This window comes from Pseudophryne corroboree, chromosome 7 (assembly GCF_028390025.1).
Source record: "Pseudophryne corroboree isolate aPseCor3 chromosome 7, aPseCor3.hap2, whole genome shotgun sequence".
In the NCBI taxonomy this organism is placed as follows: domain Eukaryota; kingdom Metazoa; phylum Chordata; class Amphibia; order Anura; family Myobatrachidae; genus Pseudophryne; species Pseudophryne corroboree.
The window spans coordinates 58,708,198-58,734,021 of NC_086450.1; the positions used below are offsets into that span (position 1 = coordinate 58,708,198).

General features: G+C 48.3%; 1 protein-coding gene across 3 annotated transcripts in view; it reads left to right on the top strand.

Moving 5' to 3' along the window:
- The window catches only part of UBE2F (ubiquitin conjugating enzyme E2 F (putative)), a 490,291-nt gene that overhangs the window by 43,846 nt on the left and 420,621 nt on the right, over positions 1–25,824 (top strand). For all 3 annotated transcript variants that reach the window (XM_063933173.1, XM_063933174.1, XM_063933172.1), the window contains exon 4: positions 14,626–14,691. In XM_063933173.1, coding sequence (XP_063789243.1) covers positions 14,626–14,691 — 66 coding nt within the window. The remainder of the gene's footprint in view (positions 1–14,625; positions 14,692–25,824) is intronic.

Sequence of the window (25,824 nt, forward strand, 5' to 3'; positions counted from 1 at the left end):
GGGGGCGCGTCTCCGAAATTTCAGCCACCAGTGGGTTCGCTCACAGGTGGATCCCTGGGCTATGCAGATTGTGTCTCAGGGATACAAGCTGGAATTCGAAGTGATGCCCCCTCACCGTTACCTCAAATCGGCCCTGCCAGCTTCCCCCATAGAAAGGGAAGTAGTGTTAGCGGCAATTCACAAATTATATCTCCAGCAGGTGGTGGTACAGTTTCCCCTCCCTCAACAGGGAAGGGGTTACTATTCCACAATGTTTGTGGTTCCGAAACCGGACGGTTCGGTCAGACCCATATTGAATTTAAAATCCCTGAACATTTACCTGAAAAGGTTCAAGTTCAAGATGGAATCGCTCAGGGCGGTTATTGCGAGCCTGGAAGAGGGGGATTTTATGGTGTCTCTGGACATAAAGGATGCTTACCTGCATGTCCCCATTTATCCACCTCATCAGGAGTACCTCAGATTTGTGGTACAGGACTGTCATTACCAATTCCAGACGTTGCCGTTTGGTCTGTCCACGGCACCGAGAATATTTACCAAGGTAATGGCAGAAATGATGGTGCTTCTGCGAAAGCAAGGAGTCACAATTATCCCATACTTGGACGATCTCCTCATAAAGGCGAGATCCAGAGAGCAGTTGCTGATCAGCGTAGCACACTCTCGGGAGGTGTTACAACAGCACGGCTGGATTCTGAATATTCCAAAGTCATAGCTGATTCCTACGACGAGACTGCCCTTCCTGGGCATGATTCTGGACACAGACCAGAAGAAGGTGTTCTCCCGGAGGAGAAGGCCCAGGAGCTCGTGACTCTGGTCAGAGACATCTTAAAACCAAAACGGGTGTCGGTGTATCAATGCACGCGAGTCCTGGGAAAGATGGTGGCGTCATACGAAGCCATTCCCTTCGGCGGGTTCCATGTGAGGACTTTTCAGTGGGATCTGTTGGACAAGTGGTCCGGATCACATCTTCAGATGCATCGGATGATCACCCTATCCCCCAGGGCCAGGGTGTCTCTTCTGTGGTGGCTGCAGAGTGCTCACCTTCTCGAGGGCCGCAGGTTCGGCATACAGGACTGGGTCCTGCTGACCACGGATGCAAGTCTCCGAGGGTGGGGGGCAGTCACTCAGGGAAGAAACTTCCAGGAGCTGTGGTCAAGTCAGGAGACTTGTCTGCACATCAATATCCTGGAACTAAGGGCCATATACAACGCCCTGAGTCAAGCGGAGCCTCTGCTTCGCAACCAACCGGTGCTGATTCAGTCAGACGACATCACCGCGGTGGCTCATGTAAACCGCCAGGGCGGCACAAGAAGCAGGGTGGCAATGGCAGAAGCCACTAGAATTCTTCGCTGGGCGGAGAATCACGTGCAGGCACTGTCAGCAGTGTTCATTTCGGGAGTGGACAACTGGGAAGCAGACTTCCTCAGCAGGCACGCCCTCCACCCGGGAGAGTGGAGACTTCATCAGGAAGTCTTCACACAGATTACAGATCGATGGGAACTGCCACAGGTGGACATGATGGCATCCCGCCTCAACAAAAAGCTACAAAGGTATTGCGCCAGGTCAAGAGACCCTCAGGCGATAGCTGTGGACGCACTAGTGACACCGTGGGTGTTCCAGTCGGTTTATGTGTTTCCTCCTCTCCCTCTCATACCCAAGGTGCTGAGAATCGTAAGAAAAAGAGGAGTGAGAACAATACTCTTTGTTCCGGATTGGCCAAGAAGGACTTGGTACCCGGAACTGCAAGAAATGCTCACAGAGGACCCATGGCCTCTGCCTCTCAGACAGGATCTGTTGCAACAGGGGCCCTGTCTGTTCCAAGACTTACCGCGGCTGCGTTTGACGGCATGGCGGTTGAACGCAGGATCATAGCGGAAAAAGGCATTCCGGATGAAGTTATTCCTACGCTGATAAAGGCTAGGAAGGACGTGACAGCAAAACATTATCACCGTATATGGCGAAAATATGTTGCTTGGTGTGAGACCTGGAAGGCCCCTCCAGAGGAATTCCAGCTGGGCCGTTTCCTTCACTTCCTACAGTCGGGAGTGACTATGGGCTTAAAATTAGGGTCCATAAAGGTCCAGATTTCGGCCCTATCCATTTTCTTTCAAAAGGAACTGGCTTCTCTTCCTGAGGTTCAGACGTTTGTAAAGGGAGTGCTGCATATTCAGCCCCCTTTTCTGCCACCAGTGGCACCTTGGGATCTTAATGTGGTGTTGAGTTTCCTGAAATCTCACTGGTTTGAGCTACTTAAGACCGTGGAGTTAAAGTATCTCACGTGGAAAGTGGTCATGCTATTGGCCTTAGCTTCGGCTAGGCGTGTGTCAGAATTGGCGGCTTTGTCATGTAAAAGCCCCTATCTGGTTTTTCATATGGACAGGGCAGAATTACGGACTCGTCCGCAATTTCTGCCGAAGGTGGTGTCATCTTTTCATTTGAACCAACCTATTGTGGTGCCTGCAGCTACTCGTGACTTGGAGGATTCCAAGTTACTAGATGTAGTCAGGGCTTTGAAGATTTATGTAGCCAGAACGGCTGGAGTCAGGAAAACCGACTCGCTGTTTATCCTGTATGCATCCAACAAGCTGGGTGCTCCTGCTTCAAAGCAAACTATTGCTCGCTGGATCTGTAACACGATTCAGCAGGCTCTTTCTGCGGCTGGATTGCCGCATCCAAAATCTGTAAAAGCCCATTCCACAAGGAAGGTGGGCTCTTCTTGGGCGGCTGCCCGAGGGGTCTTGGCATTACAGCTTTGCCGAGCAGCTACTTGGTTGGGTTCAAACACGTTTGCAAAATTCTACAAGTTTGATAACCTGGCTGAGGAGGACCTTGTGTTTGCTCATTCGGTGCTGCAGAGTCATCCGCACTCTCCCGCCCGTTTGGGAGCTTTGGTATAATCCCCATGGTCCTTACGGAGTCCCCAGCATCCACTAGGACGTTAGAGAAAATAAGATTTTACTTACCAGTAAATCTATTTCTCGTAGTCCGTAGTGGATGCTGGGCGCCCGTCCCAAGTGCGGACTTCTTCTGCAATACTTGTATATAGTTATTGCTTAAATAAGGGTTATTTTATGGTTGCATCAGGTTTATCTGATGCTCTGTTGTTGTTCATACTGTTAACTGGGTAAGTTATCACAAGTTATACGGTGTGTTTGGTGTGGCTGGTTTGAGTCTTACCCTGGATTCCAAAATCCTTTCCTTGTACTGTCAGCTCTTCCGGGCACAGTTTCCTTAACTGAGGTCTGGAGGAGGGACATAGAGGGAGGAGCCAGTGCACACCAGTAGTCCTAATTCTTTCTTAGAGTGCCCTGTCTCCTGCGGAGCCCGTCTATTCCCATGGTCCTTACGGAGTCCCCAGCATCCACTACGTACTACGAGAAATAGATTTACCGGTAAGTAAAATCTTATTTCTCTGACGTCCTAGTGGATGCTGGGAACTCCGTAAGGACCATGGGGAATAGCGGGCTCCGAAGGAGACTGGGCACATCTAAGAAAGAATTAGGACTACCTGGTGTGCACTGGCTCCTCCCTCTATGCCCCTCCTCCAGACCTCAGTTAGAATTCTGTGCCCGGCCGAGCTGGTTGCACACTAGGGGCTCTCCTGAGCTCCTAGAAAAGAAAGTATATATTTAGGTTTTTTATTTTCAGTGAGATCTGCTGGCAACAGACTCACTGCTACGAGGGACTTAGGGGAGAGAAGCGAACCTACCTGCTTGCAGCTAGCTTGGGCTTCTAGGCTACTGGACACCATTAGCTCCAGAGGGATCGAACACAGGCCCAGCCTCGGTTGTCCGGTCCCGGAGCCGCGCCGCCTTCCCCCTTGCAGAGCCAGAAGCAAGAAGAATGTCCAGGAAATCGGCGGCTGAAGACTCCGGTCTTCATTAAGGTAGCGCACAGCACTGCAGCTGTGCGCCATTGCTCCCCATGCACACCACACACTCCGGTCACTGATGGGTGCAGGGCGCTGGGGGGGGGGGCCCTGGGCTGCAATAAGAGTACCTTATATTGGCATAAAACACATAATATAGTCAGTAAGACTATATATGTGTAAAATCCCCTGCCAAAAATATCCTTAAAAAAGCGGGAGAAGCACACTGGCGCCATTATCTCTCACAGCTCCGCTGGAGGGACGCTCCCCAGGCTCTCCCCTGCAGTTTCCAGGCTCAATAGGGTGAAAAAGAGAGGGGGGGCACTAAATATAGGCGAAAACTGTATATTTATAGCAGCTATAGGGGAAAAATCACTGTGTGTAGTGTGAATCCCTGCATTATATAGTGCTCTGGTGTGTGCTGGCATATTCTCTCTCTGTCTCCCCAAAGGACTTTGTGGGGTCCTGTCCTCAGTCAGCGCATTCCCTGTGTGTGTGTGTGCGTGTCGGTACGGCTGTGTCGACATGATTGATGAGGAAGATTATATGGAGGCGGAGCAGGTACCGATAAGTGTGATGTCACCCCCTGCGGGGTCGACACCAGAGTGGGTGGATATGTGGAAGGTATTAACCGACAGTGTCAACTCCTTTACATAAGGGCTAGATGACGTACAGCAGTGGGACAGACGGCTTCTCAGCTCGTGCCTGCCCAGGCGTCTCAAAAGCCATCAGGGGCTTAAAAAACGCCCGCTACCTCAGATGGCAGACACAGATGTCGACACGGAGTCTGACTCCAGTGTAGACGACGATGAGACAAATGTAAAATCCACAAGGGCCATCCGTTGTATGATTACGGCAATGAAAAATGTGTTGCACATTTCTGACATTAACCCAGTTACCACAAAAAAGGGTATTATAGTTGGGGAGAAAAAGCATCCAGTGGTTCTTCCCCCATCAGATGAATTGAATAAAGTGTGTGAAGTGGGGTTCCCCCGATAAGAAAATAGTAATTTCTAAAACGTTACTGATGGCGTACCCTGTCCCGCCAAAGGACAGGTTACGTTGGGAGACGTCCCCTAGGGTGGAGAAGGCGCTCACACGCTTGGCAAAAAAGGTGGCACTGCCGTCTCCGGATACGGCCGCCTTAAAGGAGCCTGCTGATAAGAAGCAGGAAGCTATCCTGAAGTCTGTATATACACAATCAGGTATTATACTGAGACCTGCAATTGCTTCAGTGTGTAGTGCTGCAGCAGCTTGGTCCGATACCCTGTCAGATAATATGGATACTAGACAGGGATACTATTTTGCTTACCATAGAGCATTTTAAAGACGTGGTCTTATATATGAGAGATGCACAGAGGGATATTTGCCGGCTGGCATCTAAAATTAATGCAATGTCCATTTCTGCCAGAAGAGTATTATGGACTCGGCAGTGGACAGGTGATGCTGCTTCTAAAAGGCACATGGAGGTTTTGCCTTATAAGAGTGAGGAATTGTTTGGGGAGGGTCTTTCGGACCTAGTATCCACAGCAACAGCTGGGAAGTCGACATTTTTACCTCAGGTTTCCTCACAGCCTAAGAAAGCACCGTATTTTCTCTATCGTCCTAGTGGATGCTGGGGTTCCTGAAAGGACCATGGGGAATAGCGGCTCCGCAGGAGACAGGGCACAAAAAGTAAAGCTTTAGGATCAGGTGGTGTGCACTGGCTCCTCCCCCTATGACCCTCCTCCAAGCCTCAGTTAGATTTTTGTGCCCGGCCGAGAAGGGTGCAATCTAGGTGGCTCTCCTAAAGAGCTGCTTAGAAAAGTTTAGCTTAGGTTTTTTATTTTACAGTGAGTCCTGCTGGCAACAGGATCACTGCAACGAGGGACTTAGGGGAGAAGAAGTGAACTCACCTGCGTGCAGGATGGATTGGCTTCTTGGCTACTGGACATTAGCTCCAGAGGGACGATCACAGGTACAGCCTGGATGGTCACCGGAGCCTCGCCGCCGGCCCCCTTGCAGATGCTGAAACGAGAAGAGGTCCAGAATCGGCGGCAGAAGACTCCTCAGTCTTCTTAAGGTAGCGCACAGCACTGCAGCTGTGCGCCATTTTCCTCTCAGCACACTTCACACGGCAGTCACTGAGGGTGCAGGGCGCTGGGAGGGGGGCGCCCTGGGAGGCAATTGAAAACCTTTTTTGGCTAAAAATACCTCACATATAGCCTCCGGGGGCTATATGGAGATATTTAACCCCTGCCAGAATCCGTTAAGAGCGGGAGACGAGGCCGCCGAAAAAGGGGCGGGGCCTATCTCCTCAGCACACAGCGCCATTTTCCCTCACAGAAAGGCTGGAGGGAAGGCTCCCAGGCTCTCCCCTGCACTGCACTACAGAAACAGGGTTAAAACAGAGAGGGGGGGCACTAATTTGGCGTTAGAAATATATAAAAAAGATGCTATAAGGGAAAACACTTATATAAGGTTGTCCCTATATAATTATAGCGTGTTTGGTGTGTGCTGGCAAACTCTCCCTCTGTCTCTCCAAAGGGCTAGTAGGTCCTGTCCTCTATCAGAGCATTCCCTGTGTGTGTGCTGTGTGTCGGTACGTGTGTGTCGACATGTATGAGGACGATGTTGGTGAGGAGGCGGAGCAATTGCCTGTAATGGTGATGTCACTCTCTAGGGAGTCGACACCGGAATGGATGGCTTATTTAGGGAATTACGTGATAATGTCAACACGCGCCAAGGTCGGTTGACGACATGAGACGGCCGACAAACGATTAGTACCGGTCCAGACGTCTCAAAAACACCGTCAGGGGTTTTAAAACGCCCGTTTACTTTAGTCGGTCGACACAGACACAGACAGGGACACTGAATCCAGTGTCGACGGTGAATAAACAAACGTATTCCTTATTAGGGCCACACGTTAAGGGCAATGAAGGAGGTGTTACATATTTCTGATACTACAAGTACCACAAAAGAGGGTATTATGTGGGATGTGAAAAAACTACCGTAGTTTTTCCTGAATCAGATAAATTAAATGAAGTGTGTGATGATGCGTGGGTTCCCCCCGATAGAAAATATGGGCGGTATACCCTTTCCCGCCAGAAGTTAGGGCGCGTTGGGAAACACCCCTTAGGGTGGATAAGGCGCTCACACGCTTATCAGAACAAGTGGCGGTACCGTCTATAGATAGGGCCGTCCTCAAGGAGCCAGCTGACAGGAGGCTGGAAAAATATCATAAAAAGTATATACACACATACTGGTGTTATACTGCGACCAGCGATCGCCTCAGCCTGGATGTGCAGAGCTGGGGTGGCTTGGTCGGATTCCCTGACTAAAAATATTGATACCCTTGACAGGGACAGTATTTTATTGACTATAGAGCATTTAAAGGATGTATTTCTATATATGCGAGATGCACAGAGGGATATTTGCACTCTGGCATCAAGAGTAAGTGCGATGTCCATATCTGCCAGAAGATGTTTATGGACACGACAGTGGTCAGGTGATGCAGATTCCAAACGGCACAAAGGTGTATTGCCGTATAAAGGAAGAGGAGTTATTTGGGGTCGGTCCATCGGACCTGGTGGCCACGGCAACTGCTGGAAAATCCACCGTTTTTACCCTAAGTCACATCTCTGCAGAAAAAGACACCGTCTTTTCAGCTTCAGTCCTTTCGTCCCTATAAGAGTCATATCTGCCCAGGGATAGAGGAAAGGGAAGAAGACTGCAGCAGGCAGCCCATTCCCAGGAACAGAAGCGTTCCACCGCTTCTGACAAGCTCTCAGCATGACGCTGAGACCGTACAGGACCCCTGGATCCTACAAGTAGTATCCCAGGGGTACAGTTTGGAATGTCGAGACGTTTCCCCTGCGCAGGCTCCTGAAGGCTGCTTTACCAAGGTCTCCCTCCGACAAGGAGGCAGTATGGGAAAAAAATTCACGAGCTGTATTCCCAGCAGGTGATAATTAAATTACCCCTCCTACAACAAGAAAAGGGGTATTATTCCACACTATATTGTGGTACTGAAGCCAGAAGGCTAGGTGAGACCTATTCTAAATCTAAAAAAATTTGAACACTTACAAAGGTTCAAATCAAGATGGAGTCACTCAGAGCAGTGATAACGAACCGGGAAGAAGGGGACTATCTGGTGTCCCGAGACATCAGGGATGCTTACCTCCATGTCCCAAATTTGCCCTTATCACTAAGGGTACCTCAGGTTCGTGGTACAGAACTGTCACTATCAGTTTCAGACGCTGCCGTTTGGATTGTCTACGGCACCCCGGGTCTTTACCAAGGTAATGGCCGAAATGATGGTTCTTCTTCGAAGAAAAGGCGTCTTAATTATCCCTTACTTGGACGATCTCCTGATAAGGGCAAAGTCCAGGGAACAGTTGGAGGTCGGAGTAGCACTATCTCGGATACTGTTACAACAGCAGGGGTGGATTCTAAAGATTCCAAAATCGCAGCTGATCCCGACAACAAGTCTCCTGTGCTTAGGGATGATTCTGGACACAGTCCAGAAAAAGGTGTTTCTCCCGGAAGAGAAAGCCAGGGAGTTATCCGAGCTAGTCAGGAACCTCCTAAAATCAGTGCATCATTGCACAAGGGCCATGGTAAAAAAATGGTGACTTCCTTCGAAGCAATTCCAGTCGGCAGATTTCATGCAAGAACTTTTCAGTGGGATCTGCTGGACAAATGGTCCGGATCGCATCTTCAGATGCATCAGCGGATAACCCTATATCCAAGGACAAGGGTGTCTCTCCTGTGGTGGTTACAGAGTGCTCATCTTCTAGAGGGCCGCAGATTCGGCATTCAGTTTTGGATGTTGGTGACCACGGAGGCCAGCCCGAGAGGCTGGGGAGCAGTCACACAAGGAAAAAATTTCCAGGGAGTGTGATCAAGTCTGGAGATTTTTCTCCACATAAATATAGCTAAGGGTAAATTTATAATGCTCTAAGCTTAGCAAGACCTCTGCTTCAAGGTCAGCCGGTATTGATCCAGTGGGATAAAACATCACGGCAGTCGCCCACGTAAATAGACAGGGCGGCACAAGAAGCAGGAGGGCAGTGGCAAAAACTGCAAGGACTTTTCGCTGGGCGGAAAATCATGTGATAGCACTGTCAGCAGTGTTTCATTCCGGGAATGGAAACTGGGAAGCAGACTTCCTCAGTAGGCACGACCTCCACCCGGCAGAGTGGGAACTTCATGGGGAAGTTTTCCACATAATTGTAAACCGTTGGGAATTACCAAAGGTGGACATGATGGCGTCCCGTCTGAACAAAAAACGGGACAGGTATTGCGCCAGGTTAAGAGACCCTCAGGCAATAGCTGTGGACGTTCTGGTAACACCGTGGGTGTACCAGTCGGTGTATGTGTTCCATCCTCTGCTTTTCATACCTAAGGTACTGAGAATTATAAGACGTAGAGGAGTAAGAACTATACTCATGGCTCCGGATTGGCCAAGAAGGACTTGGTACCCGGAACTTCAAGAGATGCTCACAGAGGACTTATGGCCTCTGCCGCTAAGAAGGGACTTGTTTCAGCAAGTACCATGTCTGTTCCAAGACTTACCGCAGCTGCGTTTGACGGCATGGCTGTGGAACGCCGGATCCTAAGGGAAAAGGCATTCAGGAAGAGGTCATTCCTACCCTGGTCAAAGCCAGAAAGGAGGTGACCGCACAACATTATCACCACATGTGGCGAAAATATGTTGCGTGGTGTGAGGCCAGGAAGGCCCCACGAAGAAATTTCAACTCGGTCGATTCCTGCATTTCTTGCAAACAGGAGTGTCTATGGGCCTCAAATTGGGGTCCATTAAGGTTCAAATTTCGGCCCTGTCGATTTTTCTTCCAGAAAGAATTGGCTTCAGTTCCTGAAGTCCAGAAGTTTGTCAAGGGAGTATTGCATATACAACCCCCTTTTGTGCCTCCAGTGGCACTGTGGGATCTCAACGTAGTTCTGGGATTCCTCAAAACACATTGGTTTAAAACCAGTCAAATCTGTGGATTTGAAGCATCTCACATGAAAAGTGAACATGCTCTTGGACCTGGCCTGGACCAGGCGAGTGTCAAATTGGTGGTTTTTTTCTCAAAAAAGCCCATATCTGTTTGTCCATTCGGACAGGGCAGAGCTGCGGACTCGTCCCCAGTTCTCTCCCTAAGGTGGTGTCAGTGTTTCACCTGAACCAGCTTATTGTGGTGTCTTGCGCCTACTAGGGACTTGGAGGACTCCAAGTTGCTAGATGTGGTCAGGGCCCTGAAAATATAGGTTCCAGGACGGCTGGAGTCAGGAAAACTGACTTGCTGTTATCCTGTATGCACCCAACAAACTGGGTGCTCTTGCTTTTAAGCAGACTTTTGCTAGTTGGATGTGTAATACAATTCAGCTTGCACATTCTGTGGCAGGCCTGCCACAGCCAAAATATGTAAATGCCCATTCCACAAGGAAGGTGGGCTCATCTTGGGCGGCTGCCCGAGGGGTCTCGGCTTTACAACTTTGCCGAGCGGCTATTTAGTCAGGGGCAAACACGTTTGTAAAATCCTACAAATTTGATACCCTGGCTAAGGAGGACCTGGAGTTCTCTCATTCGGTGCTGCAGAGTCATCCGCACTCTCCCGCCCGTTTGGGAGCTTTGGTATAATCCCCATGGTCCTTTCAGGAACCCCAGCATCCACTAGGACGATAGAGAAAATAAGAATTTACTTACCGATAATTCTATTTCTCGGAGTCCGTAGTGGATGCTGGGCGCCCATCCCAAGTGCGGATTATCTGCATTACTTGTACATAGTTACAAAAATCGGGTTATTATTGTTGTGAGCCATCTTTTCAGAGGCTCCGCTGTTATCATACTGTTAACTGGGTTCAGATCACAGGTTGTACAGTGTGATTGGTGTGGCTGGTATGAGTCTTACCCGGGATTCATAAATCCTTCCTTATTGTGTACGCTCGTCCGGGCACAGTACCTAACTGAGGCTTGGAGGAGGGTCATAGGGGGAGGAGCCAGTGCACACCACCTGATCCTAAAGCTTTACTTTTTGTGCCCTGTCTCCTGCGGAGCCGCTATTCCCCATGGTCCTTTCAGGAACCCCAGCATCCACTACGGACTCCGAGAAATAGAATTATCGGTAAGTAAATTCTTATTATCAGGTACAGTCCTTTCGGCCACAAAAAGGCAAGCGGGTCAGAGGCGCTTCCTTTCTGCCCAGAGGCAGGGGAAGAGGGAAAAAGCTGCACCAGACAGCCAGTTCCCTGGAACCAAAATCCTCCCCTGCTTCCTCTAAAGTCCACCGCATGACGCTGGGGCTCCACAGGCGGAGCCAGGTGCGGTGGGGGCGCGTCTCCGGAACTTCAGCGACCAGTCGGTTCGCTCACAGGTAGATCCCTGGGTTCTACAAGTGGTATCTCAGGGATACAAGCTGGAGTTAGAGGCCACTCCCCCTCGCCGTTACCTCAAATCTGCCTTGCCGGCTGCTCCCAAAAAAAGGGAGGTAGTACTGGATGCTATTCACAAGCTGTACTTCCAGCAGGTGATAATCAAGGTACCCCCCCCTTCAACAGGGGCGGGGTTACTATTCCACAATGTTGTGGTACCGAAACCAGATGGTTCGGTGAGACCCATCCTAAATTTAAAATTCTTGAACACTTATATAAGGAAGTTCAAGTTCAAGATGGAATCGCTCAGGGCGGTTATACAAGCCTGGAAGAGGGTGTCCCCATGTACCCACCTCACCAGGAGTACCTCAGGTTTGTGGTACAGGACTGTCATTACCAATGCCAGACGTTGCCGTTTGGTCTGTCCACGGCACCGAGGGTATTTACCAAGGTAATGGCCAACATGATGATACTCCTTAGAAAGAAGGGAGTTATAATTATCCCGTACTTGGACGATCTCCTGAAAAGGCGAGGTCCAAGGAGCAGTTGCTAGTCAGCGTAGCACTATCTCAGGAAGTGCTGCATCAGCACGGCTGGAACCTGAATATCCCAAAGTCGCAGCTGATTCCCGCGACGCGTCTGCTGTTCCTGGGTATGATTCTGGACACAGAACAGAAGAAGGTTTTTCTCCCGGAGGAGAAGGCCCAGGAATTATCATCTCTGGTCAGGGACCTCCTGCAACCAAAACAGGTGTCGGTGCATCATTGCACGCGAGTCCTGGGAAAGATGGTAGCTTCTTACGAAGCGTTTCCCTTTGGCAGGTTCCATGCGGGGATCTTCCAGTGGGATCTCTTGGACAAGTGCTCCGAATCGCATATTCAGATGCATCGGTGGATCGCCCTGTCACCAAGGGCCAATGTGTCTCTGCTGTGGTGGCTGCAGAGTGCTCATCTTCGTGAAGGCCGCAGATTCGACATACAGGACTGGGTCCTGGTGACCACGAATGCAAGCCTCCGAGGGTGGGGGGCAGTCACTCAGGGAAGAAAACGTCCAAGGTCAAAAAACTTCCTTGCATATAAATATTCTGGAACTACCGGTCATTTACAATGCCCTGGGTAAAACAGAATTCCTGCTTCAAAAACAACCGGTGCTGATTCAGTCAGACAACATCACGGCTGTCGCCCATGTAAATCGACAGGGCGGCACAAGAAGCAGGATAGCAATGGCAGAAGCCACAAGGATTCTTCGATGGGCGGAGAATCACGTGATAGCACTGTCAGCAGTGTTCATTCCTGGAGTGGAAAACTGGGAAGCAGACTTCCTCAGCAGACACAACCTCCACCCGGGAGAGTGGGGACTTCATCCAGAAGTCTTCAAGCTGATTGTACACCGGTGGGAACGACCATAGGTGGACATGATGGCGTCCCGCCTCAATAAAAAGCTAAAAAGATATTGCGCCAGGTCAAGGGACCCTCAGGCGATAGCTGTGGACACTCTAGTGACACCGGGGGTGTACCAGTCGGGTTATGTGTTCCCTCCTCTTCCTCTCATACCCAAGGTACTGAGGAGAATAAGAAGGAGAAGAGTAATAACCATAATCATTGTTCCGGATTGGCCAAGAAGAGCTTGGTACCCAGAACTTCAAGAAATGATCTCAGAGGACCCATGGCCTCTGCCGCTCAGACAGGACCTGCTGCAGCAGGGGCCCTGTCTGTTCCAAGACTTACCGCGACTACGTTTGACGGCATGACGGTTGAACACCGGATCCTGAAGGAAAAGGGCATTCCGGAGGAAGTCATCCCTACGCTGATTAAAGCTAGGAAGGATGGGACCGCAATACATTATCACCGCATATGGCGAAAATATGTTGCGTGGTGTGAGGCCAGGAAGGCTCCAACGGAGGAATTTCAGCTGGTTCGTTTTCTGCACTTCCTACAGTCAGGGGTGACTATGGGCCTCAAATTGGGTTCCATTAAGGTCCAGATTTCGGCTCTGTCGATTTTCTTCCAAAAAGAACTGGCTTCACGGCCTGAAGTTCAGACTTTTGTTAAGGGAGTGCTGCATATTCAGCCCCCTTTTGTGCCTCCAGTGGCACCTTGGGATCTCAACGTGGTGTTGGATTTCCTAAAGTCGCATTTGGTTTGAGCCACTTAAAACCGTGGAGCTAAAATATCTCACGTGGAAAGTGGTCATGCTGTTGGCCTTGGCTTCGGCCAGGCGTGTGTCAGAATTGGCGGCTTTGTCTTGTAAAAGCCCTTATCTGATTTTCCATATGGATAGGGCGGAATTGAGGACTCGTCCCCAATTTCTTCCTAAGGTGGTATCAGCGTTTCATTTGAACCACTCTATTGTGGTGCCTGCGGCTACTCGGGACTTGGGGGATTCCAAGTTGCTAGATGTAGTCAGGGCCCTAAAAATCTATGTTTCCAGGACGACTAGAGTCAGGAAGACTGACTCGCTATTTATCCTGTCTGCACCCAACAAGCTGGGTGCTCCTGCTTCAAAGCAGACTATTGCTCGCTGGATCTGTAGCACGATTCACCTTGCACATTCTGCGGCTGGACTGCCGCATCCTAAATCTGTAAAAGCCCATTCCACGAGGAAAGTGGGCTCTTCTTGGGCGGCTGCCCGAGGGGTCTTGGCTTTACAACCTTGCCGAGCTGCTACTTGGTCGGGTTCAAACACATTTGCAAAATTCTACAAGTTTGATACCCTGGCTGAGGAGGACCTTGAGTTTGCTCATTCGGTGCTGCAGAGTCATCCGCACTCTCCCGCCCGTTTGGGAGCTTTGGTATAATCCCCATGGTCCTTACGGAGTTCCCAGCATCCACTAGGACGTCAGAGAAAATAAGAATTTACTCACCGGTAATTCTATTTCTCGTAGTCCGTAGTGGATGCTGGGCGCCCATCCCAAGTGCGGATTGTCTGCAATACCTGTATATAGTTATTGCTTAACTAAAGGGTTATTGTTTGGAGCCATCTGTTGAGAGGCTCAGTTGTTATTCATACTGTTAACTGGGTATAGTATCACGAGTTGTACGGTGTGATTGGTGTGGCTGGTATGAGTCTTACCCGGGATTCCAAATCCTTTCCTAATTGTGTCAGCTCTTCCGGGCACAGTTTCCTAACTGAGGTCTGGAGGAGGGGCATAGAGGGAGGAGCCAGTGCACACCAGGTAGTCCTAATTCTTTCTTAGATGTGCCCAGTCTCCTTCGGAGCCCGCTATTCCCCATGGTCCTTACGGAGTTCCCAGCATCCACTACGGACTACGAGAAATAGAATTACCGGTGAGTAAATTCTTATTTTTTTCCATGGTGTAATATCACAGCAAGAATCTTGAACATAAAGGCAATCACAGTAATATATCTTTATAAATACAATTCCTTTTCTTTACTTCTTACTAGGCACCTGTAAAGTGAATTTCCCTGACCCGAACAAGCTACATAACTTCCAGCTGATTGTGAGCCCAGGTAATGTGCTTTTGTGCGCGCATGTATGGTCTGGTGATGTAGAGAGCGATGCTGGGGTTTAATAGTTTAGGCCCAGATGTACTAAGGGGCACATTTACTAAGCAGTGATAAGAGCAGAGAAGTGAGCCAGTGGAGAAGTTGCCCATGGCAACCGATCAGCACTGAAGTAACATCTATAATTTGCATACTATAAAATTATACAGAGCTGCTGATTGGTTGATGGGGCAACTTCTCCACTGGCTCACTTCTCCGCTCATATCACTGCTTAGTAAATGTCCCCCTAAGCCTTGAAAAGTTATAAAGTACCAACCAATCAGCTCCTGTCATTTTTCAAACCCAGCCTGTAACATGGCAGTTAGGAGCTGTTTGGATAGTACTTTCTCACCGTGAAATATCACTTTTCAAGGCTTAGTAAATCTCCCCCTTAGTGCGGAAAGGAGAAAAAGCAAAGCAGAAAAGAAGCGCTATCCTCTCATTGCGTTATATGACTCCCTTTTAATTATAATCAATAGCAAAATTGGATAATACAGAATAGTTTCATCCATTTATTAAACGTACTGGGCAAATGAAAATCAGTTTAGATGTGATATAACAATACCGTGGCTGATTTTAATTTGGGAGCAAAAAAAAAAAAGAAATAACTTTGCACCTGGGGAAATCTTGTTGCAGTGCAAGGGGTGTAAATACATTAAAAAAAAATGCCATGCAGGGTAAATACTGGCTGCGTTTGCATGAAGCCCACAAATGCTTTACTGTAACTCTACAATTTAAATTTGAGTTTGGACATGCCACTCCTAAATGTAAATCTCTGCACATTTTACATCTCCCCCACCTGCGGCGCGACATGGTTTTGCCAAGGTGCAAAGCTTCTCTTTGCTTCACTCCCTTCTCAAAATCAGCCCCACTGTGCGTTATGTCCCTGCAGGAGGTGTTCTTCAATGTTGTGTGACTGGTTTCTTAGCGGTCATCAGCTGTAAACTTTCATTACGTTAGAACTTTTAAAACCTAATCAGGAACAACTACTTGTTCTGGTTGGTTTTCAATACACCAAATGGCCTCGTTTGGGCCCTTATCATCATTATTATTATTATTATTAATAATAACCTTTATTTATATGGCGCCACATGGGATCCGCAGCGCCCAAGTTCACAGTAGACAAATAAGCAAAACATGAAGACAGTGACTTACAATTCAATACAATATAGGACAAGTACAAGGTATATAAACATAGCTGCGTCAGTACACAGCACTGAAATAAGTATCAGGGTGGCAGAAAACAAAGGGATTTGGTGCCATCAAAGGGAGTATTGAAAAGAAGATAAGGCTAAGTAAGAGACATAAAAGCACATTAGGGAAGAGGGCCCTGCTCGTGAAAGCTTACATCTCTTAAGACGCAATGCTATATAGAAGTATATGGGAGAGCTGGTTAAAGGAAAGTCATTTATTTTAGTAAATGAAACACAGGAGTTCATCTCTGCTGCCCTCCGAAAGGCTGCAAGAATGTAATGATTATTTATTTTTCTTTAATTGTGCATATATTGTAAAAAAAAATAAAAAAAAATGACAGCTATTTTTTTCAAGATTGCACCCACACAGGCCAGCACCCACACATACCAGTGCATTCCTAACTCTAAGCGACTGTTAGCACTTCAGTAAGTACGACCTCTAGAGAGTCTACTGTAGGGACTGTGTAATAATGGTGCATAGTTACACGCTTTCCCATAACATACTGGAGACTCCCAAACTTTTGGTCCCATAATTTTGTGTAAGAGTGGGCATCCCTCCCACATTTCACCTGGAAGTAGGAAGGATTGGGTGCACAGTGACACCATTGCCAGAGTCACACTAAAAGTATACAAATATGTAATGGGATAAATATGTTGTAGCCCATTGTAATACATCTGACTTTGTCCATTTTCTGCTGCAGGTTAGGAAATGAAACATTTGATTGGTTGCTATGGGTTACAGCACATGTGCACAGAACACTGGGGCAGATGTATTAAGCCTGGAGAAGTGATAAAGCAGTGATAAGTGGAAGGTGATAACACACCAGCCAATCATTACGGGTTTGAAAAATGACAGTTAGGAGCTGATTGGCTGGTGCGTTATCACCTTGCAGTTATCACTGCATTATCCCTTCTCCAGGCTTAATACCTCTACCCCACTGTTACTAAATGTGTCACACATTCTTGCACTGGCTGTCAGGAATGATGTGCTAGCTCACATCAACTTAGGGTTCATTGCTCTTATGTGCAATGGGCTTTTTAGTGTACAAAATGGTATTTAAAAGGACATGAATGTGAACAGTGGATCTTGGAACGTCCATAGTTCATTGTGTTCTTTTTATACATCCTGTATTCGGTTTCAATATATGATCTAAAAAAAAACACCCATTAAGCGCTTAGGTGCGTTACTCTAATTTTACGCTACAACTTTGTTTACAAAACAGATGTGTAAGTGGGTATTTATGGGATAATTTCACACAACTAGACCAGATTTATTGGTTTGCGTTAAGCGAGTTAGCTTAAAAACAACAAAATTGCACAGTTTTACGGATTTGCTGGACTTCCTCCTAATGTTTATGTTGAGTTTTCGGAAAGGCACTCCACTAGATTTAGGGAACGTGGCTGCACATATTCACATTAATTTGGCCCAGACACAGAAGCAATAGTGAGGTTGTGTACTGAAGTTGTGTGGTAAGGCCTAGATTGCAGTCAGCATTCCAGTCCATCCTATATCTGCTCGCTGGGACTAAAGTCAGGGCTCTAAAAGCCAGAAAAGTTCTTCCACATCCAACTCTTGTTTATGGACCACCGTTTCTGCATTGTCATGCCAATACAAGAGACAGCCTTCTCCCAAACTCTTGCCACAAAGTTGGAAGCTCACAATTCTTTATAATGTGATTGCATGCTGGGGCATTTTGCTTTCCCTTCACTTGGAAACCATGATAAACAGCCCCAGACCATTGTATCTCCTCCTGCACCAACCCTTATAGCTGACAGTTTGCATTTGTGCATGAAGTTTTCCCCGGGCATCCGCCAAACCAGGTGTGTCCATCAGGGACGATGGAACCCCTGACACTGATCGAAATGCCGGAATATCGACCACCAGGATTATGTTATATAGTATAGTATAACAACTGGGACTTTGCTATATAGTATTCTCTATTCCTATGGTAAAATGGTATACGGTCAGGATCCCAGTATCCGTCAGAACAGCGATGCCGTAATCCCGACCAGGTCAGCAGCCCAAAACCATGATACCGACACCCGGGATCCTGAAGGTAAGTATAGACAAGGAGGGTTTGGGGGGGGGGGGGGGGGGGATTTGGTTAGGGTTACGCACCACTGGGAGTGGAGGGGGGGTGTTAAGGTTAGGCTGCGGTGGGAGGAAGGGGAGGTAGTATACTTAACACACCCCTATCGGGATCGTGAAAATCTGTATCGATATTGTGACCGCCAGGATCACATACTGTTCCCAGTAAAATAGTGCAACCATCCTTCCTCTTCCTTAAATTATATTTTCCACTTTTTTGTAATTTATAAAACTGTATAGATTTAGAGGGTGCTATTGTATATTGTGTAAGCTTTAGAATGTGTTTGTGATAAATGATGGTAATTGTTACCCAGAAACCTGTGTCTTCAAATAATCTCTTTTGCAAAAGAATCTCACAAAACACGAATGTTCCAAAACGCACGTTGATTGATTGCCAGCACGGGGACTGTCTGCCAGCAGGTTCTAGATGGAAATGTTTGACGGGTATAAATCCTGGATCTGCGCTAGTGTGCGCTGGAGCGTGTGATTGCCATTTGTGCGACTGCTGCATGATAACACTTTCTTCCTATATAATGCGGACTGTTCTTTGTCCTAAGTAAAAGAAATTGTTTCCTTTCATTTTGAAAAATCAAGGGCCGAATATGTGACAGCCGTACTGGTATAGAATATAGGTATGGGGATCTAATGACGCTTAAGACATGAGGGTTTGTGGATAATGGTTTCTCAGCTGTAGTTTTCTCTAGAGTAAGTTGTTTAGCAGCGCTCATCACAGTAAATGTAGTAAAAAAAAAAACATAAAAGGTTGTTTTTTTCCATGTCTGTGTATCTGACACAACCACTGAAAGGCAACAATAATTCACTTTTTCGTTCCCACTTTCTGGTGAGTGGATTTCCAGGTAAGAGACCAGGTAGATGTATTATGGCGAAGACTTTGGTCCTAATTCAGGTTGGATCTCAAATCGCCATCCAACTGCAATAATTACATTTGCCCCGCGGGCACACGCACAGGTCCCGGCCTGCGCATGCGCCCGTATTTAATGCGGGTGCCCGCAGTATTTGCGAACACCTCTGCCTGATTGACAGGCAGAGGCGAACGTGGGATGGCAGCGCTCCGTTTCCGAGACGGAACGTTGTGGGAGTGGCTGCTTACAAACAGGGACGTGGCGCCGTTATCAGGGCTGCGCCGGCAAGAGACTTCCTTAATTTCTGCAACCGCGCACTAATTGCAGCACGATCGCAATTAGTGCGTGGTCGCAGATGGAGGGGGCGGGTAGCATGCTGGGCCACGTTGCCCTGCGGTGGGCGGCCCCCAGCATTCAAAAAAGCAGAATGTGCAATCCTTACTGAATAAGGTCCTTCGTATGTAATATGTCAGAAGATTATGCTGAGCCCAATTCCTGACATTTGGAAGGCAGGAGTTTAATATTCTCTCTCCAATTAATTTTCTGTCACCTACGCCGTTTAATCAATACACCCTGCTTATATTATCCAGTAGCCTACCACCACCGATGATACAAGAGCTACAGAGCCCCAAATTACTTTAGTTACAATCGCTCAGTCTCTGTGACACAAACTATCACTCTATATAACTCTATACTAAGGTCAGCAACCTTGGTATCTCCAAGCCCCAAGCCCCCTCCCCCCCAACAGCAACACCTTCAGTATCTCCCAAAAAAATAAATATATACAAAATATACAGAAGTACGCAGGATCAAGTTGGAAAGAAGTTGGCTGGTCGGATAAGAAAGTTGGTAAAGGTGTATGGGGCAGCGTTTTAGTTAGACAAGTTGAATGTTGGAGGAAAGTTGGTCTGATGTATGGCCAGCTCCAGAGAATATATGGTTCATTAGGTAGGTACCATTCCGGTCACACCCCACAAGAGCTGCAGTTTTGGAGTTGCTCTGACACAGTCGTCTAGCCATGACAATTTGGCCCTTGTCATAGCCACTCAGATCCTTACGCTTGGCCATTTTTCCTGGTACCAACTTCCAGAGCCGGCCCTAACCAATATGATGCCCTAGGCAAGATTTTGTCTGGTGCCCCCTAGCACCACCGCTGGTTCCCCCTCTGACCTTGCACCTCTTTCCCACCATGATCGCCCCTCACCCATAGCAGTCCTTATTTTGGTGTTTGTACCCCCTATATTTTAAATAGGAACAGTTCGCACATTTTGCGCACAGCCCAAAAAGGGGTGTGTTTTTGCTGGCAAGGGGCATGGCCACACAATAGTAACTCCAATTCCAATTACGCCACACACTACTGCAACTTTATTCACATTTGATCATGCGATAGTGTCCATAATACATATTACATCCCACAGTAGTATTACTTTACCTTATAAACATTACTCCTCACAGTAGAGCCCCTTATTCACATTACATCACACTGAATTGCTCCTTATTCACATTACATCACACCCTATTGCTCTTTATTCATATTAGATGACACAGTAGTGCCCTTTCTATACACAACCCCACATAGTAGAGCACCTTATACACATAATGCCACACATTAGTAACGCATTTATATACATAATTCCATACAGTAATGCCCCTTACACATTATTAATGTCCTTTTCTCTAACGTCCTAGTGGATGCTGGGGACTCCGTCAGGACCATGGGGATTAGCGGCTCCGCAGGAGACAGGGCACATAAATAAAGCTTTAGGATCAGGTGGTGTGCACTGGCTCCTCCCCCTATGACCCTCCTCCAAGCCTCAGTTAGGTTTTTGTGCCCGTCCGAGCAGGGTGCAATCTAGGTGGCTCTCCTAAAGAGCTGCTTAGAAAAAGTTTTTAGGTTTTTTATTTTCAGTGAGTCCTGCTGGCAACAGGCTCACTGCATCGAGGGACTTAGGGGAGAGAAGTGAACTCACCTGCGGGCAGGATGGATTGGCTTCTTAGGCTACTGGACACCATTAGCTCCAGAGGGAGTCGGAACACAGGTCTCACCCTGGGGTTCGTCCCGGAGCCGCGCCGCCGATCCCCCTTGCAGATGCCGAAGATGGAAGGTCCAGAAGCAGGCGGCAGAAGACTTTTCAGTCTTCCTGAGGTAGCGCACAGCACTGCAGCTGTGCGCCATTGTTGTCAGCACACTTCACACAGCGGTCACGGAGGGTGCAGGGCGTTGGGGGGGCGCCCTGGGCAGCAATATATAATACCTTTTTATGGCTAAAAATACATCACATATAGCCCTTTGAGGCTATATGGATGTATTTAACCCCTGCCAGATCTCACAGATTCCGGAGAAGAGCCTGCCGAAATAGGGGGCGGGGCTTATTCTCCTCAGCACACAGCGCCATTTTCCTGCTCAGCTCCGCTGTGAGGAAGGCTCCCAGGACTCTCCCCTGCACTGCACTACAGAAACAGGGTAAAACAGAGAGGGGGGGCACTTTTTTTGGCGATATTAATATATTTAAGCTGCTATAAGGATACAACACTTATATAGGGTTGTTCCCATATATATTATAGCGCTTGGGTGTGTGCTGGCAAACTCTCCCTCTGTCTCCCCAAAGGGCTAGTGGGGTCCTGTCTTCAATAGAGCATTCCCTGTGTGTCTGCTGTGTGTCGGTACGTGTGTGTCGACATGTATGAGGACGATGTTGGTGTGGAGGCAGAGCAATTGCCGGTAATGGTGATGTCACCCCCTAGGGAGTCGACACCGGAATGGATGGCTTTGTTTATGGAATTACGTGATAATGTCAGCACATTACAAAAATCAGTTGACGACATGAGACGGCCGTCAAACCAGTTGGTACCTGCCCAGGCGTCTCAGACACCGTCAGGGGCTGTAAAACGCCCTTTACCTCAGTCGGTCGATACAGACCCAGACACGGACACTGAATCTAGTGTCGACGGTGAAGAAACAAACGTATTTTCCAGTAGGGCCACACGTTATATGATCACGGCAATGAAGGAGACTTTGCATATCTCTGATACTACAAGTACCACAAAAAGGGGTATTATGTGGGGGGTGAAAAAACTACCTGTAGTTTTTCCTGAATCAGAGGAATTGAATGATGTATGTGATGAATTAACCCAGATAGAAAAGGGCTAATTTCTAAAAAGTTATTGGCATTATACCCTTTCCCGCCAGAGGTTAGGGCGTGCTGGGAAACACCCCCTAAGGTGGATAAGGCGCTCACACGCTTATCAAAACAAGTGGCGTTACCGTCTCCTGATACGGCCGCCCTCAAGGATCCAGCTGATAGGAGGCTGGAAACTACTCTAAAAAGTATATACACACATACTGGTGTTATACTGCGACCAGCCATCGCCTCAGCCTGGATGTGCAGTGCTGGAGTGGTCTGGTCGGATTCCCTGACTGAAAATATTGATACCCTGGATAGGGACAGTATTTTACAGACTTTAGAGCAATTAAAGGATGCTTTTCTTTATATGCGAGATGCTCAGAGGGATATTTGCACTCTGGCATCGAGAGTAAGTGCGATGTCCATATCTGCCAGAAGAAGTTTATGGACACGACAGTGGTCAGGTGATGCGGATTCCAAACGGCATATGGAAGTATTGCCGTATAAAGGGGAGGAATTATTTGGCGTCGGTCTATCGGATTTGGTGGCCACGGCAACTGCCGGGAAATCCACCTTTTTACCTCAGACCCCCTCCCAACAGAAAAAGACACCGTCTTTTCAGCCGCAGTCCTTTCGGTCCTATAAGAAGCGGGCAAAAGGACAGTCATATCTGCCCCGAAGCAGAGGAAAGGGTAAGAGAGGGCAGCAAGCAGCTCCTTCCCAGGAACAGAAGCCCTCCGCGGGTTCTGCAAAGCCCTCAGCATGACGCTGGGGCTTTACAAGCGGACTCAGGAACGGTGGGGGGTCGACTCAAGAATTTCAGCGCGCAGTGGGCTTGCTCACAGGTGGACCCCTGGATCCTGCAGGTAGTATCTCAGGGTTACAGGTTGGAATTCGAGAAGTCTCCCCCTCGCCGGTTCCTAAAGTCTGCTTTGCCAACGTCTCCCTCAGACAGGGCGACGGTATTGGAAGCCATTCACAAGCTGTTTTCTCAGCAGGTGATAGTCAAGGTACCCCTCCTACAACAGGAAAAGGGGTATTACTCCACGCTATTTGTGGTACCGAAGCCGGACGGCTCGGTAAGACCTATTCTAAATCTGAAATCTTTGAACGTGTACATACAAAAATTCAAGTTCAAGATGGAATCACTCAGAGCAGTGATAGCGAATCTGGAAGAAGGGGACTTTATGGTGTCCCTGGACATAAAAGATGCTTACCTGCATGTCCCAATTTGCCCTTCACATCAAGGGTACCTCAGGTTCGTGGTGCAAAACTGTCATTATCAGTTTCAGACGCTGCCGTTTGGATTGTCCACGGCACCTCGGGTCTTTACCAAGGTAATGGCCGAAATGATGATTCTTCTGCGAAGAAGAGGCGTATTAATTATCCCTTACTTGGACGATCTCCTGATAAGGGCAAGGTCCAGAGAACAGCTGGAGGACGGAGTAGCACTAACCCAAGTAGTGCTGCAACAACACGGGTGGATTCTGAATTTTCCAAAATCTCAGTTGACCCCGACAACACGTCTGCTGTTCCTGGGAATGATTCTGGACACGGTTCAGAAAAAGGTGTTTCTTCCGGAGGAGAAAGCCAAGGAGTTATCCGAACTTGTCAGGAACCTCCTAAAACCAGGAAAAGTGTCTGTGCATCAATGCACAAGAGTCCTGGGAAAGATGGTGGCTTCTTACGAAGCAATCCCATTCGGCAGATTCCACGCACAAACTTTTCAGTGGGATCTGCTGGACAAATGGTCCGGATCGCATCTGCAGATGCATCAGCGGATAACCTTATCGCCACGGACAAGGGTGTCTCTTCTGTGGTGGTTGCAGAGTGCTCATCTGTTAGAAGGCCGCAGATTCGGCATACAGGACTGGGTCCTGGTGACCACGGATGCCAGTCTGAGAGGCTGGGGAGCGGTCACACAGGGAAGAAACTTCCAGGGAGTATGGTCAAGCCTGGAGATGTCTCTTCACATAAATATACTGGAGCTAAGAGCGATTTACAATGCTCTAAGCCTGGCAAAACCCCTGCTTCAGGGTCAGCCGGTGTTGATCCAGTCGGACAACATCACGGCAGTCGCCCACGTAAACAGACAGGGCGGCACAAGAAGCAGGAGAGCAATGGCAGAAGCTGCAAGGATTCTTCGCTGGGCGGAAGATCATGTGATAGCACTGTCAGCAGTGTTCATTCCGGGAGTGGACAACTGGGAAGCAGACTTCCTCAGCAGACACGATCTACACCCGGGAGAGTGGGGACTTCATCCAGAAGTCTTCCACATGATTGTGAACCGTTGGGAAAAACCAAAGGTGGATATGATGGCGTCTCGCCTCAACAAAAAACTGGACAGGTATTGCGCCAGGTCAAGAGACCCTCAGGCAATAGCTGTGGACGCTCTGGTAACACCGTGGGTGTTCCAGTCAGTGTATGTGTTTCCTCCTCTGCCTCTCATACCCAAAGTACTGAGAATTATACGGCAAAGGGGAGTAAGAACGATACTCGTGGCTCCGGATTGGCCAAGAAGAACTTGGTACCCGGAACTTCAGGAGATGCTCACGGAAAATCCGTGGCCTCTACCTCTAAGACGGGACCTGATTCAGCAGGGACCGTGTCTATTCCAAGACTTACCGCGGCTGCGTTTGACGGCGTGGCGGTTGAACGCCGAATTCTAAGGGAAAAAGGCATTCCAGAAGAGGTCATTCCTACACTGGTTAAAGCCAGGAAGGAGGTGACTGCACAACATTATCACCGCATTTGGAGAAAATATGTTGCGTGGTGTGAGGCCAGGAAGGCCCCCACGGAGGAATTTCAATTGGGTCGATTCCTACATTTCCTGCAAACACGATTGTCTATGGGCCTCAAGTTGGGGTCCATTAAGGTTCAAATTTCGGCCCTGTCGATTTTCTTCCAGAAAGAATTGGCTTCAGTTCCTGAAGTCCAGACTTTTGTAAAAGGAGTACTACATATACAGCCCCCGGTTGTGCCCCCAGTGGCTCCGTGGGACCTTAATGTAGTTTTGGATTTTCTCAAATCCCATTGGTTTGAGCCACTCAAATCGGCGGATTTGAAATATCTTACATGGAAAGTAACCATGCTACTGGCCCTGGCTTCAGCCAGGAGAGTGTCAGAATTGGCGGCTTTATCGTATAAAAGCCCATATCTGATTTTCCATTCGGACAGGGCGGAGCTGCGGACGCGTCCTCATTTTCTGCCTAAGGTGGTGTCAGCGTTTCACCTGAACCAGCCTATTGTGGTGCCTGCGGCTACTAGCGATTTGGAGGATTCCAAGTTGCTGGACGTTGTCAGGGCATTGAAAATATATATTTCAAGGACGGCTGGAGTCAGAAAATCTGACTCGCTGTTTACACTGTATGCACCCAACAAGCTGGGTGCTCCTGCTTCTAAGCAGACAATTGCTCGTTGGATTTGCAGCACAATTCAACTTGCACATTCTGTGGCAGGCCTGCCACAGCCTAAATCTGTCAAGGCCCATTCCACAAGGAAGGTGGGCTCATCCTGGGCGGCTGCCCGAGGGGTCTCGGCATTACAACTCTGCCGAGCAGCTACGTGGTCGGGGGAGAACACGTTTGTAAAATTCTACAAATTTGATACCCTGGCTGAGGAGGACCTGGAGTTCTCTCATTCGGTGCTGCAGAGTCATCCGCACTCTCCCGCCCGTTTGGGAGCTTTGGTATAATCCCCATGGTCCTGACGGAGTCCCCAGCATCCACTAGGACGTTAGAGAAAATAAGATTTTACTTACCGATAAATCTATTTCTCGTAGTCCGTAGTGGATGCTGGGCGCCCATCCCAAGTGCGGATTGTCTGCAATA